A 15,875-nucleotide genomic window follows, 5' to 3' on the forward strand; every position below is an offset into this window, starting at 1 on the left:
GAATGACAGAGCACGTCAAGTAGTAAAAACTATGTTTATGAATATTCGAACTAAACAGAATAATCATATGTTAAGGACCCTTTAAGGATTTTGACCTAATTAAATTCCAGGCAAATGCAGAGCTAACTTTCATTGAAGAGCTTGGGAGCCATAGAACAAGTCACCACTGCTCCTAGGTCTCATCATAGAAGAAGAGAGAGATGATTAGCCGTCAATTAGATTATTGGAGGTCCTAACACCTTGATACCAAATACCATATTGGATAATAGATTAGATTTTGGCCAGTATATCAAAACCAACATCATATCGTATATAATCATCAGATCTAGAAATGAAAATTCTATTAGAATGCCAATTATCAAGCCAAAGAGATGTGTCACATCCATCATCAATTCTTGAACATTGGTGACAATTAAGTTTTGTAACTATGTATCGTTTTTGTCACATAGTAACTTGAATAGGATTGGAATTCCGTGTACAAAAAAGACAGCATGGTTCCCTATTTACATTTAAATATGAGTGTCAAATAGTTGGTTTGGTCCAACTTCAGCTGTTTTCTCCCCATTTTGTGTATTTATCGGGCTAAATCAAAACTAATCGATAATGGGTTTGGTTAAAAAAACAAATGAAAACCAATAGCTATTTGTTTGGTCGGTTTTGATTCGTTATCGGTTTCATTTAGCAGTCCCTTATCGGTCTATTATTAATACGGTCTCATTTTTTTATATAAAAAAATTTAAATAAAATATTAATTTTTATAAAAAAAAATTAGGTTTTCTTTTCCTTCAATTTTATCGTTTTTATTGTTGTTTCAGTAGTTTAGTTGATTTATAAATTTTTTTTTCTTGTTGTTTAAGTCAATTTGATTAGTTTCGATCTTTCAATAGTTTCTGAAAACCAAAACCAATAATAAACCTATATGGAGTTTGGTCAATTGTTTCGATTGTTTCAATGTTGTCGGAGCTATCTACATTGCAAACACAAACAAACCCTTAAAAATTTAAGACTACCAATGAGGGTGCATTCATGCATTTGTCATACATAGGAATATAAGTTAGTACACAAGGCCTCGTTGTTTGACAGGGATTTAGGTAGGGTGGGAGAATTTGGGTGGAAAAATATTGATGTGATACTTCAACATCCCACCTCAAGCTTGTTTGTTAAACCCAGGGTGATGCACTTACAAAAGCTCCGAAAACAATATTAAATGGTTTGTTTGTTTATGTGACACTTAAAAATTCCACCCATATCCTATCTAAAATCTCACAAAAAAACAAAAGACTTAGGTTTCTTTGAGTGGAAAAAGTAAAGATCCCTCTAAGACCCAGTCCGATAACATTCCCACCTCATTTTTATCATCTAACAAACGTGGTTAAATGGATTTTTTCCGATATCTAATGGTTTAACTTTATTTTTGATGAGAACTTGGGGGCTCGAACCCAAGGTGCGTTTTTTTACACATCGCAGCCACCCATTGCGCGTGGTTCTCAAAAATTAATGGCATGGAATCATGGTTCGTAATATTGGGATTGGTCTCAGGGTCAATCAGGCCGATACTTATATTGAGTCAGATCGGTCAAAATTGGTGATAAATGACAAAAAATCTGATTTTACTAGATCATTACTGTATCGGTTAGTATTGATTAGAAAATATCAAAAAAATAGAAGTACACGAAAAATCACGATTGATCCAATTTGGGTAAATCAACCGATCCAATTCCGAGATTATGAACCATTTTAGGATCGTGATGATCAATACTATCCCAAGATTCTGGCCATCTGACCAAGTTGACCGATCCAATGAACGATCAACTAATACCGGATAGAATCGGTCATAATTCAAGATCGATCTAGATCGATATCAATCCAATTCGCTCGATTTTGACCGATCCGATCCAATCCGAGATTATAAACCATGTGATGAAATTGCTTTCCAATATGGAATCGGAGCAAGGAGTATTTTCTATGCACAAGGAATAACGTGGCTTGTACCCCGGGCTGACGGAACAATTAAAGACTACCTACCAATCACACTCAACCACAAACAGTAATTGTTACTTACTTTCTAATTCACACGTATTTAATAATTAATAGAGCCGCTTCTCGTTCATCCCAAACTCCTTCTGTTACCGTAGGTCATCAATTACGAACGGTCAAGATTCACTGAAAAATCTGCCCGAACTGCCCTTTGGGTAGCGTTTTTCATTTTTTTCTGTTGGTTGTTAAAATGGATATTTTTCTATCAGCAAATCAGACTATAAGCAGACCGTCAACAAAGGCGGTAAACTTCTCCGCGAAGCGTTAGGGGAGACGAGACCCTCTTTCGAGATCTCTCTCTCTTTCTGCTGCTTTGCTTCCCGCTCATCTCAACACAGAACCTGTAAGATCTCTATCTCTCTCCCTATATTTTCCTTTCTGGGATCTGATTTATTTTCCTTCAATCCGAAGAAAATAACCACAAAATCGGTTATAGATTAGGTTTTCTTATATCGCTTTGTTAGGTGAATTCTTTTTTGCGTCTTTATAAGCTAATATGTGTGAATTTTGTTCTCAGATTTATTTCGAATTTGACTTTGCCTTTTGTTACCTGTTAAATTTTTTTTTTATCTGTTGTGGGGTTTGGCTTACAGACTGTGATGGTGGGTTCCTTTGCAGTATGAACCCTCTTTTGTGTTTTCGATGATGAACGAACTTTAGCCCTCCTTTACCCTCCAAATTGTTATTGGTGATGATGCTATAGGGTTCCTCGCACGCATAAACATGCACAAAAACACATCCTTTGTTATGCTTGTGTGCTTAGTTTCCTTAATTGGAAAATTGTTTTGTACGAATGGATATTTCGATCTATTGTGTCTGATTTGGGCACTAACTATACTGTCTCTTTCTCTTGCCCATAATTGTAGTTCATACTCTCCTTTTTTCTTCCTCCCGATTTTAAGTTGGTGAACAGAGTTATTTTGCTAATTCCTAGATCGTTGTAGCTCTGATGATCTCTTTCCATCGTGGCAGAAGAAGATAGTTTGCTGCATTCATCTCCACAAAGGAATATTTTTTTGGCTATTTAATTTACTTGCATCATTGAATTATTCATAAATTTGTGCATAACGTTTGCTGGTAGTGCTTAATGTTTGTTTAGTGTTTTTGTGTTTGGGTACATTTATAAAGTTGGAATGTTTTAGTTTGATTTTCCTATGCAAAGATTCTCTTTTTTACTTTTTTATTCCTTTCATAGCCAAATATTGATAATTTCGACCATCGTGCTCGTGCATGTGTGTGGATACTTTATTCTTTTATTCACACAACTCCCTTTTTTTTCCCTCCCTTCTTTTGCATGTTGGAGCTCAGAATCAGCAGTGAATTTGATATTAGTGTGTGGTGTGTTGAAGTGCTGCAATCATGTTTGGCCGTGCTCCAAAGAAGAGTGATAACACCAAATACTATGAGATTCTTGGTGTCTCAAAAAGTGCAAGTCAAGATGAGCTCAAAAAGGCATATAGGAAAGCTGCCATAAAGAATCATCCCGACAAAGGTGGTGACCCTGAGAAAGTGAGTCTTTCTTTCTCACCTCTTTTCTAACTTCAGCCAGATTCTCTTAAATTTGATTTTTAGTATGGGCTTCTCTGCACCTAATGTGAATTATGTATTCATGGACACGTTAAGAATTTTCAATCTTTGTGGGATCTATTAAAGTGCCTTAGTTTTTCAGAAGTCCTGCTTTAGCAGAGTCCGAGGACATGTGTATTAGTGATCGTTTAACCTTTGGCATTTATCCACAAAGTGGTCGCTCTCAGACTCAAACTTTCACCATCATGTTAGCAGTTCATACTTCTACCATTGCACCAACCAATGGCTCCTGTTGGCATCTGTTAACCGTTTGATTTAGTTCTATAGCATGGTTGCCAGAACAGAAAACAAATGTTGAATACCCCATGAAAAGGGATGATGATATTTTTAAATGTTTAGGGGTCTGATTACAGAGATATGAACAGCTCATATGTATTGTAGATATTAATAAAGGAGGAAAAGAAATGCCTTTCTATTTATTGTTGAGATTTCCTACATCTATGGTTACAAACTGCAATTTTTTTTGGATACTCCCTCTCCGTGGCATACATGCAATTCTTTGGTTTTGCATTCAAGTACAGTTTGGTGACATGCTTGAGCTGGCATTTCTGAAGGTTCATGAATATTGTCTTAGCTTAGGTCTCTGGCCATCAGCTACCTTCTGGTACTGTAGTGTCTAGAACTGATCACTAATGCATGATCCTTTAAGGTAGAAGTAACTCGACTGAACATGGTAGTAAGTTTCAGATTCTTAAATAATTCTTAATTGGAAGTAATCCAAGCCTGGAAAAACATACTATCTTCCTCTGTGTGGTGTAATAGGGTAAAAGAAAACTGTTGATGTGCTACTGTAGCTTGGAATTTATTATCTGATCTATGGAATTCAGAAACACAGTCCTTCAAGTGAACAACATATAGTATGTATTTTATAGGAAGTAGGTGACTTAATTTTAAGTCCATTATTTGCTTAAATGTTTTGGGTTTCGATGCTTGCCGCATGTTGAATGTGTTCAATACACTATTCAGCATTGCAGTCTGTGTTGGATACTTTATGATTTCATTGTTACCTTATTAGCAACTTTTTCTCTGAGCACCCTCTAATTTTTTAGTATTGTCTTAGGAAGAGAAGTTGGCACGTATTATATATTTTTTATGTTTCCATAAACCTGTACTTATTTTAAACTAATTTTTTCCATTTCTTTCTTTTCATTAACTGATTTTTTCCATTTCTTTCTTTTCATCAACTGATTTTTGTTTGATGATTAAAAGTTAACTATATTTACACAATTGTGCAAGCACATTACCAGTGTGTTTTTTGTTTGGTTCCCAAGTTGTAAGTTTGATTTTAATACATCTTTTTCATGGTCAAATACAGAATTTCCTTTTTCATATCTTATGCAAAAGTTGATATTCTAGTTTGTGGAATTTTGTACATAGGTTTTTTTTATTTATTGATTGTGCATTGGTTTTGGAATCAGTTCAAGGAGTTGGCTCAGGCTTACGAAGTTCTTAGTGATCCTGAGAAAAGAGAAGTATATGACCAGTATGGTGAAGATGCACTTAAGGAAGGAATGGGAGGAGGTGGTGGCTCTCACAATCCTTTTGATATATTCGAATCATTCTTTGGTGGGGGAGGTTTTGGTGGTAAGGAATTTCTGCATTTAGTGTCTCTATATTAACTATGTGCTATAGTTGTGTGATTTTTTCCACTTCCTGTTAAGGATATGTTATGGATTTCCTTCTTCCTTTTTTCACTATTTAAAATTTGTAGGTGGTGGTAGCTCAAGAGGCAGAAGACAGAAACAAGGTGAAGATGTAGTCCATACCTTGAAGGTTTCTCTAGAGGACTTGTACAATGGAACATCTAAGAAGCTTTCTCTGTCGAGAAACATACTCTGCCCAAAATGTAAAGGGTATTACCTCTATCCATTTGCTGTTATTACTACTTTCTGGTAGTTGTGGTGGGTGGATGTGAATGTCCGATCAAGTATGGTTCTGCATGCAAATTAGTTCATTGTTGGAGGATGCATTACGTCTACAGAGTGGAGTAGAACTACAGAAATGGGCTCTGAAGTTATGACGGAGCACTAATGGGAGGCTTATCATTTGTTCTTGTTTTATGTGTAATGATTCCAAATGCATGTGTTTTCTTCATAAACTTCATTGTTCTATTCATTGACTTTTTGTGAATAGAAGATTACTGATGTCAAGAAATTCTATATTGACCACAGAAATTTACACCAGTTTTGGCTTATAAAAGCCATCTTAAAAGGTAGTAATAAGCGGGTAGGATAGAGGGCTAGCCATAATGCCTGTAGAATGAGAGCAGGGTGGATGAAATGAAGAGAGGTTCTGTAATGTTTTGTAATGAATTCACACTTTTAAACTGAAGGGCATATGTTACTAGAGGCAATACTATATGGAATTTAATTTGGTCAAAAAAAACTGATATGGATCAGAACTTGACATTCTGCCCCAAGTATTTTTTTAGCTAGTCAAAGGTCATTTTGTTGACTGGTGGTTGTAGATGGATCATCATATCAATTGCTGATTCTTGTTCTAGTAATCTCTAGCTGTGATTGTGGATGAACATTCAGTCATTTTCTAATTTATGTTTTTATGAATCTAATGCAGTGTTCATCCCGAACCCCACTGAAATCCAATGAGAGATCAACTTGTGACAGGATCACAAGGGGGGGGGGGGGAAGACAGACCAGATTTTAAATGAAAACTAATTCTAGTTAATAAGCTTTTAGTTGGAGTCGGATAATTCTTAACTTACTGTACTTGCCAAGTTGATGTCGTTTACCTTTGCTTGGTTTCGTGGTTTAATTTTTCTAATGTTTTCATGCGCCTGTTTTTCATCTACAGAAATTGCTGTTGATTTTGAATTTTTGCTACCCTGGCATACTTGAATGTGTATTACCTATATACTGTACTGGTCTCTAATATGCATCTGAAATGATTTCAGTAAAGGGTCAAAGAGTGGGTCATCTGGAAGATGTTTTGGATGCCAAGGTATTGGAATGAAGGTCTCAACCAGACAGATTGGACCAGGCATGATCCAACAGATGCAGCATGTTTGCCCAGAATGCAGAGGCTCAGGTATTTAAATGGAGCTCCAGTTCTGCAACACAGCTGCTGTTTACATTGTCACTATGAACCCTCATTTTAAACATATCTTGGTGCAGGTGAGGTTATCAGTGAGAAAGATAGATGCCCAAACTGTAAAGGGAACAAGGTTACTCAGGAGAAGAAGGTGCTGGAGGTTCATGTTGAGAAAGGAATGCAGCATGGCCAGAAAATTGTATTCCAGGGTGAAGCAGATGAAGCTGTAAGGGCTATGGAAACTTCATCTTAGGCATTTACCTTTGGAGTCCTTGTGGTAAAACTTTACATCGATTCTGATGTTACTAATGTTACTAATGTTCTGTGCCCGCCTATTGTTTGCAGCCCGATACCATTACTGGGGACATTGTTTTTGTGTTGCAACTTAAGGAGCACCCGAAGTTCAAGCGGAAGTACGATGATCTCTATGTAGAACACACACTTGGTTTGACGGAGGCTCTCTGTGGCTTCCAGTTTGCTTTAACCCACCTTGATGGCAGGCAATTACTGATCAAATCGAATCCTGGCGAGATTATCAAGCCTGGTATTATATGATTTCTATCTCTTTGTAGTACATGGAAGTCATCTTGCCTGATTCTCTCTCCATAAAAAACCAACATTTTCCTTTTTTACTTTGCTATTCAGGTCAATACAAGGCGATTAATGATGAGGGGATGCCACACCATGGGAGGCCTTTTATGAAGGGCCGACTGTACATCCAGTTCAATGTAGAATTCCCAGATTCTGGGGTTATTTCCTTAGACCAGTGCCGTTGCTTAGAGACAATCCTACCACCAAGATCTAGCAGCCAATTATCAGAGATGGAGCTGGATGAGTGCGAGGAGACCTCCTTGCATGACGTCAACATTGACGAGGAGATGAGGCGGAAACAGCAGCAGCAACAGCAGGAAGCGTACGACGAGGATGATGAACCATCGATGCCTCGAGTGCAGTGTGCACAACAATAGAAATCCTGGCTCTCTCCCCCTTCCCCAGCTTTTCAACCCCCCTGCCCATGATCTTCACATTAAGGAAAGGCCTGCTTTTACCTAGGAGGTATTTTCATATTGTTATTGCCACTTAAGAGGAAGGTCAGAATGGTGGTTAGGTGCCGGCTGGCTGTCTCGATTTATTTCTCTCAAATTTTTTTTTTTAAATTTTGGGTTATTATTGGTGCCTTTTAGAACCATGGGATTGAATTTGGCCAGCATTATTTATTTCTTAATGCTTATTTTTGAATTGATTTTAATGCTGCTCAAAAGTTCTCATCTTATTTTGGTGGTCTCCCCAGTTGGATCGAGCTGCGATGTTTCAAATTTTTTTGTTCTTAGATGGGATTGGGTGGGCTTGTCATTATTATTGTATTATTATTATTTATTTTTTGGTAGTTAACCAAGAAATTTATTAGGTTAAGCTGAATCCAACATTAACTTCTTTTTTTTTTTTTGGGGGTGGGTGGGTGTTGGGGTTTGGGTTTGGGGTTGGTTTGTTGAAGAGGTGAGTCTGAGCCTCTGAATCCTTTATCTATTAATGTAGAACATGGCTTTGAGTTGAGTAAAATGTTATAAATAAAAGCTGATAAGATGATCCCTGTATGGGACATCATCAAGGTTAGGGTTAGTTCCATATTAGGAGTTTTCAAGCATGAGAGATGTATTTAACCAAAAAAAAACAAACATGAGAGATGTACATACGCAAGGTTATAAGAAATATACAAATGGGGGAAGTGTTTCCTGTGGGGGGGGGGGGTGGAGGGTGCAATGGAGCGCATACGTAAGCATCAACAGAGGCAGTTATTTTGCCCTCTCCTTTCTGGGCGTAGGTGCAACGCTCCTCCCCCCACAGAAATCAGTTTCCCTGTACAAATCACAAGCAATTTGACGTGAAAATGATGACTTTTATTCCAAAGTTTTGGGCTTACAGGTTTAAATGTGGGCTTAGTTTTGAGCCTCCGGGGCTAGACTGGTTTTATCTCTTGTTCCCAAGGTTTGATGTTGATGAGCTCCTCCCTTGTTTGGGTTTTGCTAATGTAACAGAAACGGCGTCACAGGGTACATTACAATCGTATCCAAAGACATCAGCCATAAGGACATTGGGTAAGGGGTTTAAAATTTTTTTTTTTTAATGAGGAAATCATGGGGTAGACCTCCGTAACAATCTAATGGTCAGGGGTTCGAGTTGAGAAACTGCCTCTCTGCGAAGCGGAGCTAAGGCTGCATACATTACGATCTTTGCCAAACCCCACAATTGTGGGAGCTTAGTGCACAGACACATGATCGCATGGAAAGACAGCAATCCTTGTCGGCACGACGGTAATTTATTATGGCCCTGTATCTGGGCACATAGACCGTGCACCACACTCGATAAGGAAGCGTTCTCTTACCCTATTTATAAACTCTTTTAGAATTATCGTGAGCATGGGCCATCAGTAATTAGCTAGTCTTAATTTACAATAATAATTTTTGCCCTTCTTTCTTCCCTGTCCACATCAAATCCCTTTATACGAACCATGAAATACTCTCCCCTCGCATCCATTAAGGTACAAGATAGTTGAACCTATGACCTCCTATGAGTCTATACTACACTGACAAAGCACCAACTAACTGAGCAAGCAGTTGTATTCAATCGACGAAATAGTTAAGTTACAGATCGTGTGGTGGAGCACGTATCTCTGAAAGATGAAAATACGCAATTCATCTGAGTCGAGATGTAGACTGTTTTCCATAATTGAAAACACATTTTAGAGTACTCAGTACTTCACATTCCTGAACAACAAAAACGTTGCTCGTACAAAATTAAAGCTCGAATCAATTTCTTTATACAGCTTCTGCTTTGCTTATCTGGGATCTGTTTTCAGCTTTCATTAAAGTGGAGTGTTTTTGTACTCCCTACTGATCTCCTTTCCTAATGGGCGCGTGCCTTGGTACAGTGGTTTAAGTTTCGCTTATTGCAACCATCAGGTTGTGAGTTCGAAATATGAAAACAATTCAATCTCTCTACAAAATTCGGGTAAAAATGCATTCATTTGCCCCTCTCAGACCTTGTAGTAATGGCACCCTCATGGATTGGGATACTCTTTTACTGATCTCTTTATCTGATTAGACCTAGTAAAACCTATATGGTGATCAGAAAACCGTCATACCCTCTAAGACCTTGAAGTAGTGGGACCTTCGTGCATTGGGACGCTCTTTTATTGATATCTTTAACTCATTAAACCTAGTAAAGCCTATATATATAGTGAGAAAACGGCCATACACTTTCAATATTAAGAGCTAGTAAGTAAAGAGGTTAGCAATGGGAATAAGAACTAACTAGTCTCATGCAACAATTAAGTTGCAGTATTACAACCTATTGGTTGCACCCTCTCTTGCAAAGCAAGGGATAAGGTTACGTACATTTGTCCTTCACAAACCTTGTAGTAGCAGGAGCCTCATACTTTAGGACACTCTTTTAGAGAGAGAGAGAGAGAGAGAGAGAGAGAGAGATCATGGTCCATTAGTAGGGGGACCGACCCATGTTTCCCATTTTCATAACTAAGTGATGTGGATGGACATAGACATGTTCATTTTTATGCGGGTGGAGAACAAATAATGAGTACTTGAAAATTAACACCCTAAAAAAACAATAAAAAATAATAAAAAAAAAGAGAATGAAAGCAATTGCAAATTTGGATCATTGTGATTTAGAAGGGGGATTTAGGGAGGGGTGGTGGGGACCTTCCAATTTCCAAACAAATCCATCTTGGTCTGATTGATAACAGTACTGTCTCCCTCTCCTGCCCTAATAATTTTCTTGGAATATAAAGGAAAAGAAAAGAAACCCTTTAATAATATCTAAAACCCTTTTTGTTTGGGCGAGTTCAGAGTACCTTATTATTTGAACTTTGAAAATTCCCCACTTCATCCATAACCTTCTAGAAAACTTTGACATAAGCTGCTAAGTTTACAAAAAAAAACATGCATTCATTCTTCTTTCTCTTTCTGTCTTTCTGTATCACTGCAGAAACCCATGCATGAATCACATGGGAGTATCAATAGCAGTAATCACTGTCTAACTTTTAAGTGGGAATTGGAATTTGGAAGAGCTTTCATCAGGAGAGACGTGTGTCTATTAGACTATTAAGGTCTTTTTTTTTGTACAGAAAAAGAAGAGTCTCAAAGGAGAGAACCCTCAAATAGATCTCCAAATCTCTCTAATATTGTCTAGGGAGATTTTTTCTGATAGATAGTGATTAATTGAGAAGGTGATGATGAATAGAATTGAATAGAAGTTAGGTTATTAATATTGTCCTTTTAAGACATTTATTCTTGAACATATATAGAATTATGTACGTACTAAACCATAGTATACATATATGGACCTTCTCTATAGCTGACACAATTAGTTAATATATCCAAGAATCAAACTAAGTAATTAAGGAGGTCTAGTTGGTGTTTCTTATGAAAGGAAACTCTTCACAATCAATTGAAACATAGAGGTGTAGGTTTTAAAACACTAGTTTATATATATATTAATAAGTTATCAACAATATATTCGCCATTCCACGGTCCTAAAAGTCGATTAATCTTTTGGGATTGGTGTTTAGTTTGTGTGATTATATTTTCATCCAAAAACAAAAAAGTTATCAATAAAAACCTCAATTTTCTTTCGAAGGATCGTTGATTTCATGCATGTGTTGTCGAAGGATTTGGGTTCTTCAACTTTGTTTGTTTATATGTAAAATAGCTGTAAAAAAACTTTTACCGTAAAATTTAATTTCTCAATGCATGTTTTTAAAGTTATAAAAATTTTCATGGGTAAAATTTAACGAGAGACCACACATTTTTTTTGGATTTTTTCTTAGTAAATTTTACTTGCACTTTGACCAGAAAACCTTTCCTTGTTTAATTTTCAATATCTTTGAAGCACCCTTTGTTATTTTGAATAGATCACATATAAGTATATAATCTATGTAATTGTGAGATCCATCCAATGTAATTATTTTATATGATTTTATCATATAAAATAAATAAATAAAAAGCATAGAAAATCATATAATAAAATTTTATATCTTACAACAAATATTAGAAAAAAGATCCAATTTTTTTATAACTCATGGTGAAGAGAGAATCTCTTCATCCATGGGATCCTACTTCTAATTGGATTAAAGAAAAGGTATTTTAGACCTTTTTAACAATAGGGAAGGAATTTATGATGGTGACATTCACCCTTTCCCGAGTTCAATCTTAACATCAGATCACTATCTTTTTTTTTTTTTTTTAGTAAAACATCAAATTACTATCACCTATGTTGAAAAAAGTACTTCTATGTGACTGGATTTAGTTTTCCCTTCACTCACTCTTGGTGACTTGACTCTATGATTGGATTTTAAGAAGAATTTCTGTGTCCTTGAGATCATATTAATTCCTGTCTCCTATTATTGAAGGTTCCGAATTAAATACCCTCTCTAATTTGGACGGAGAGTCAGATCCCATGGATGAAGAGATTATCTCTTCATCATAAGTTAAGAGAGTCCATATTGAAAATTTTTACATGAAAATATCGTGGAATCGACAAGTGGATGAATGATAACGTAGTTTTTAGATGTAGAGACGGTGTGGTAATGAGACGTATGTGTGTGAGATTTTTTTTTTTTTTTTTTTTGGGGGCCAAAAGAAAAGAGAATTTTGTATTACTTATGGAGAAGGTACAATGGAACTATAAAGAGCCCAAGAAGAACAAAACACTAAATAAACTTGTAAAAAAGTATTACATAAGATCAACATTAAGCAACAGTTGTTGTAAGATCTTCAAATTTCTAGAACTGAGGGAGACTCGTTGTAGATGCTAGAACAATAGAACACCATTAGATGTAACATTGGTCGAGCACCAGTTGAGACACTGGAAATACCACAATGTTGAGAGATATGCAAGTAACCTATGTCGATGGGCATAGCGGGAATAAAACCTATCCTTGGTGATTTGTCGGGTGCGAACTTCTTAATACCACCTTTGGGTTGCTAGGGATGCACCAAGATCAAGTTAATGTCAACAAGCATAAAAAAAACCCTAGTTACCATCATTGGAGTCTTGGATTGGACCTTGATGATAACCAAATCCTCTCCGACGCGCCAATGCAGCTACTGTGCATCTGACAACTACACAACACCGTTATGATACGTGGTAGATGCATCCAACCGTTGGATGCATACTGGACGCACTGGAGAGGATCCAAAAAAATGTAATGTGTTAGTTTCAAGGAAAAGTGTGTATTTGTCACGTGTAGAATTTCCTTCTGTCGACTGACATACATTATCTGTAATAAAATCTATAAAGTGGGTGAAATGCTTTCTTTGTTAAATCTATAAAGTGGTTTGCTGCTTTCTTTGTTTTCTCCGTACGACCGTAACCCTGTGTAGTATAGTAGGATTGGTCGGTAGTACGGTTCCTTTGTTTAAAGGCTTTTTTGACCAACCCATCTCCTCTCACTCTGTCCGACTGAAAATATATATCACGAGTCCACGACCCGATAAGTATGGTTCTAAGTATCGATATCTTATTGTTTATATCGGATGATATATATCGATTTTATTAGTCATTAATATCGATATTGTGTCGATATTGTATCGATAGTACAGTAATACAATACAAACAAGGGGTAAAATGGTTAGAAAAATCATATTTTAAGAAGATTCAAGGGTAGTTTTATTCGATACAATCAATCTAAGCCGATACAATATCAATATTGTATCACTTTTACAGATTACCGATAACCATTCCAATACCGTACACTAAAACCATGCCGATAAGAGAATAAAATTTCCATCCTCTCACGTGTGAGACCATGACTTGATAACACACATTAGGAAACGAATAGAACTTTCATCCTCCCTACTGGTCAAATATATAAAAAGACCAAAAAAATTCCCACATTTTACCACCAAAAAAAAAAAAAAAAAAAATCCGACACGACACTTCCGTACTATTTGATTAATTTCATGCACAGAATAGTATAGCCTGGCTTGAAAATTGGGTTGGGATGGATTGGGTTAGGCTGGGGTGGGTTCCACTCACACCGTCCCCAAAAGTAGCCAACCCCCACCTCCATTATTCACTCAACTTTTCCATCAAATCGTCACCACCAAATCCTCCTCATCCTCCTCACCTACCACCTCATGACCCGCCGTCTTTTTTTCTTCGCATACGATAAGCTAAGGGGTGACACCAATGGGGGCACAGGATGAGATATCATATACAAAGAAAAAGAGAAGTAGACAAGGAGACACTCCCTCGTTACATGGATGGTGTGGCCAATCCAACCATTTCCCTTTGACACTTATCAATAAGGGATTTACAATCCAATCAAATATAATGGCATTTTCCACACCAAAGCAATGGAATTACATGAGCCGTGCACATATTTTTCCCTTTTTAATTAATAAACACATTCTTTTTTTGGTTCTTGTTGGATCTTTGATTTCAGAGTTTCTAATTTTCCATGGAACAATTAATAGAAGATAGATCAACCTCCTTGCCCACTTAAGGAATTAACCTAATCTTTAAAATTCAGTGTTTCAAGGCCGGTCCGGTTCCCTAAATTGATTTGATGGATGAACTCAACTTTTCCAATAATTATTTTGGGAGGGGGGACCATCGCCAGACTGGCCTCTACATTGGTGTAGGGGCCAATGAAAGCGCAAGTGGAAGTGTCTATTAGGGGTGGGATTTTTTACTTCATGGGGGGTAAGATAGATAGTCTTTTTCACCCTTCCTATGTAGGCACAAGCATCACGTAGTTTGACAACCTTCTTTTCCCAATCCTTTTAAGGCAAGAAAACGTTGTTTGGGTGCAGGCGTGTCACGTACATGGTTTGAGGTATCGCATAGCCCATATCGAGTTATACATACCGGTTTTACAAGTGATCGATCCCAATACCATATTGGTGACACGATACAGATAAAAGGTAAAATGGTCAAAAATCTTATTTTCAAAGAGAATCAGGGGCAAATTTGTTTCAATATTGTGCACTAAAACCATAGTCACGTAAATTGGTGGTTTTCTTTTCCCCAGTCATTTTTTAGGCAAGAGAACTGTGTCTTATCACATGACCCTAACACTAGCACAAGACCAATGAGAACGCATCTAGGAGTCACATACCCAGACAACATTCTTCTTACCATATTTTCAAAGAAATCTTTTCTAGGGAATTACAATAATAGCCCATTTGGTCAAAGTGAATTTTCAATGAATTTTCTGCTTTCATTGACCGTTTGAACCTCTTACTTCACCAAAACAGATCGTGGGTTGGATAAAAGCAAAACTATAAAGTAGTTGGATCCAAATGCCCAAATCCATATCCATTTCACAAATCACAACAGATGTAACTGCATTATTCTATTGTTACGGGCAAACATTTCATTGTTGAGCTGACAGGACAAAATCCAAATATCTTCCACATGATAATTATCCAAAGTCCAAACTAATTAATTAATGTATGTGTATTGCCCACAATATCATCTACCAACCCATCTCGTTAGTACAAAATTAAAGTTTCCAACAAATATTTTTGACATGTGATTAATCTAATGAGGGTACTTTCCAATCTTACAATTGGCTTTTGACCAAAAAGAACATTCCATGTGGCTCAAAAAAGGGTCAGATCATAAAGAAAGGTTATCTTGATAAGAGCATGAAATGCATTTTCCTTGTGTCTATATGCATAATTTAGAACTTAACTTTCTAGGACCCAAAATTATAAAACTCATTCGATTCCAAACCCAAAACCAAAAGTAAGATGCATTTGAATTAGAGTGGTTCAAGTCTAAATGTTGCAATTGGTGAATTAATGTATCATTTGCAAAGTACTCAAATGTTTGGGAATCCACATGTTATAGAGTTAAGTTACTTAGATGGCTATCCTGATAAGCTTAATTATCAGGATGGCCCAAGTTTCTACCATTTGACATATTGAAGGAGACATAAATTTTGTGGATAAATAGATCTCAAGGTTGTGCCTAGTCTCTGTGTTGAGTTTTAGTTCAAACAGAGTTCCTCAAGTATTAGAAATTTGACGAGTGGATTATCCAATCCCAGACATATAATTATGTAACATTCAAATGCCAAAGTTTGTATTTTTTTAGGGAAAAAGAACGTTGCTTGATTGCGTGGTTCTTGCGTCTAGACACAAGAGTATGTGGATGTACCGTCCCACTCTTTATGAAAT

General features: G+C 36.7%; 1 protein-coding gene across 2 annotated transcripts; it reads left to right on the plus strand.

The window, feature by feature from the left end:
• Window positions 1-2,239: 2,239 nt before the first annotated feature.
• Window positions 2,240-7,984, plus strand: LOC122664606 (chaperone protein dnaJ A6-like). Of its 2 annotated transcripts, none has more exons than XM_043860497.1 (8): window positions 2,240-2,380; window positions 3,346-3,546; window positions 5,043-5,208; window positions 5,336-5,477; window positions 6,536-6,669; window positions 6,756-6,898; window positions 7,018-7,216; window positions 7,318-7,984. In XM_043860497.1, exons 2-8 carry the CDS (start codon window positions 3,397-3,399, stop codon window positions 7,638-7,640), a joined length of 1,257 nt encoding a protein of 418 aa, XP_043716432.1. In that variant the 5' UTR covers window positions 2,240-2,380; window positions 3,346-3,396; the 3' UTR covers window positions 7,641-7,984. The 2 variants fall into 2 exon arrangements, with proteins under 2 accessions (XP_043716432.1, XP_043716433.1); XM_043860498.1 differs by having other exon boundaries at window positions 3,387-3,546.
• Window positions 7,985-15,875: the final 7,891 nt, after the last annotated feature.

The sequence above is a fragment of the Telopea speciosissima genome, chromosome 6 (assembly GCF_018873765.1).
Source record: "Telopea speciosissima isolate NSW1024214 ecotype Mountain lineage chromosome 6, Tspe_v1, whole genome shotgun sequence".
NCBI classification, from domain to species: Eukaryota; Viridiplantae; Streptophyta; class Magnoliopsida; order Proteales; family Proteaceae; genus Telopea; species Telopea speciosissima.

Excerpts from the sequence above, each read along its gene's own strand:
- LOC122664606 (XM_043860497.1), top strand. The coding sequence starts at position 3,397 with ATGTTTGGCCGTGCTCCAAAGAAGAGTGATAACACCAAATACTATGAG. Across the intron at positions 5,478-6,535 it reads CTCTGCCCAAAATGTAAAGG|TAAAGGGTCAAAGAGTGGGT; the intron begins GTATTACCTCTA and ends AAATGATTTCAG. Across the intron at positions 7,217-7,317 it reads TGGCGAGATTATCAAGCCTG|GTCAATACAAGGCGATTAAT; the intron begins GTATTATATGAT and ends TTTGCTATTCAG.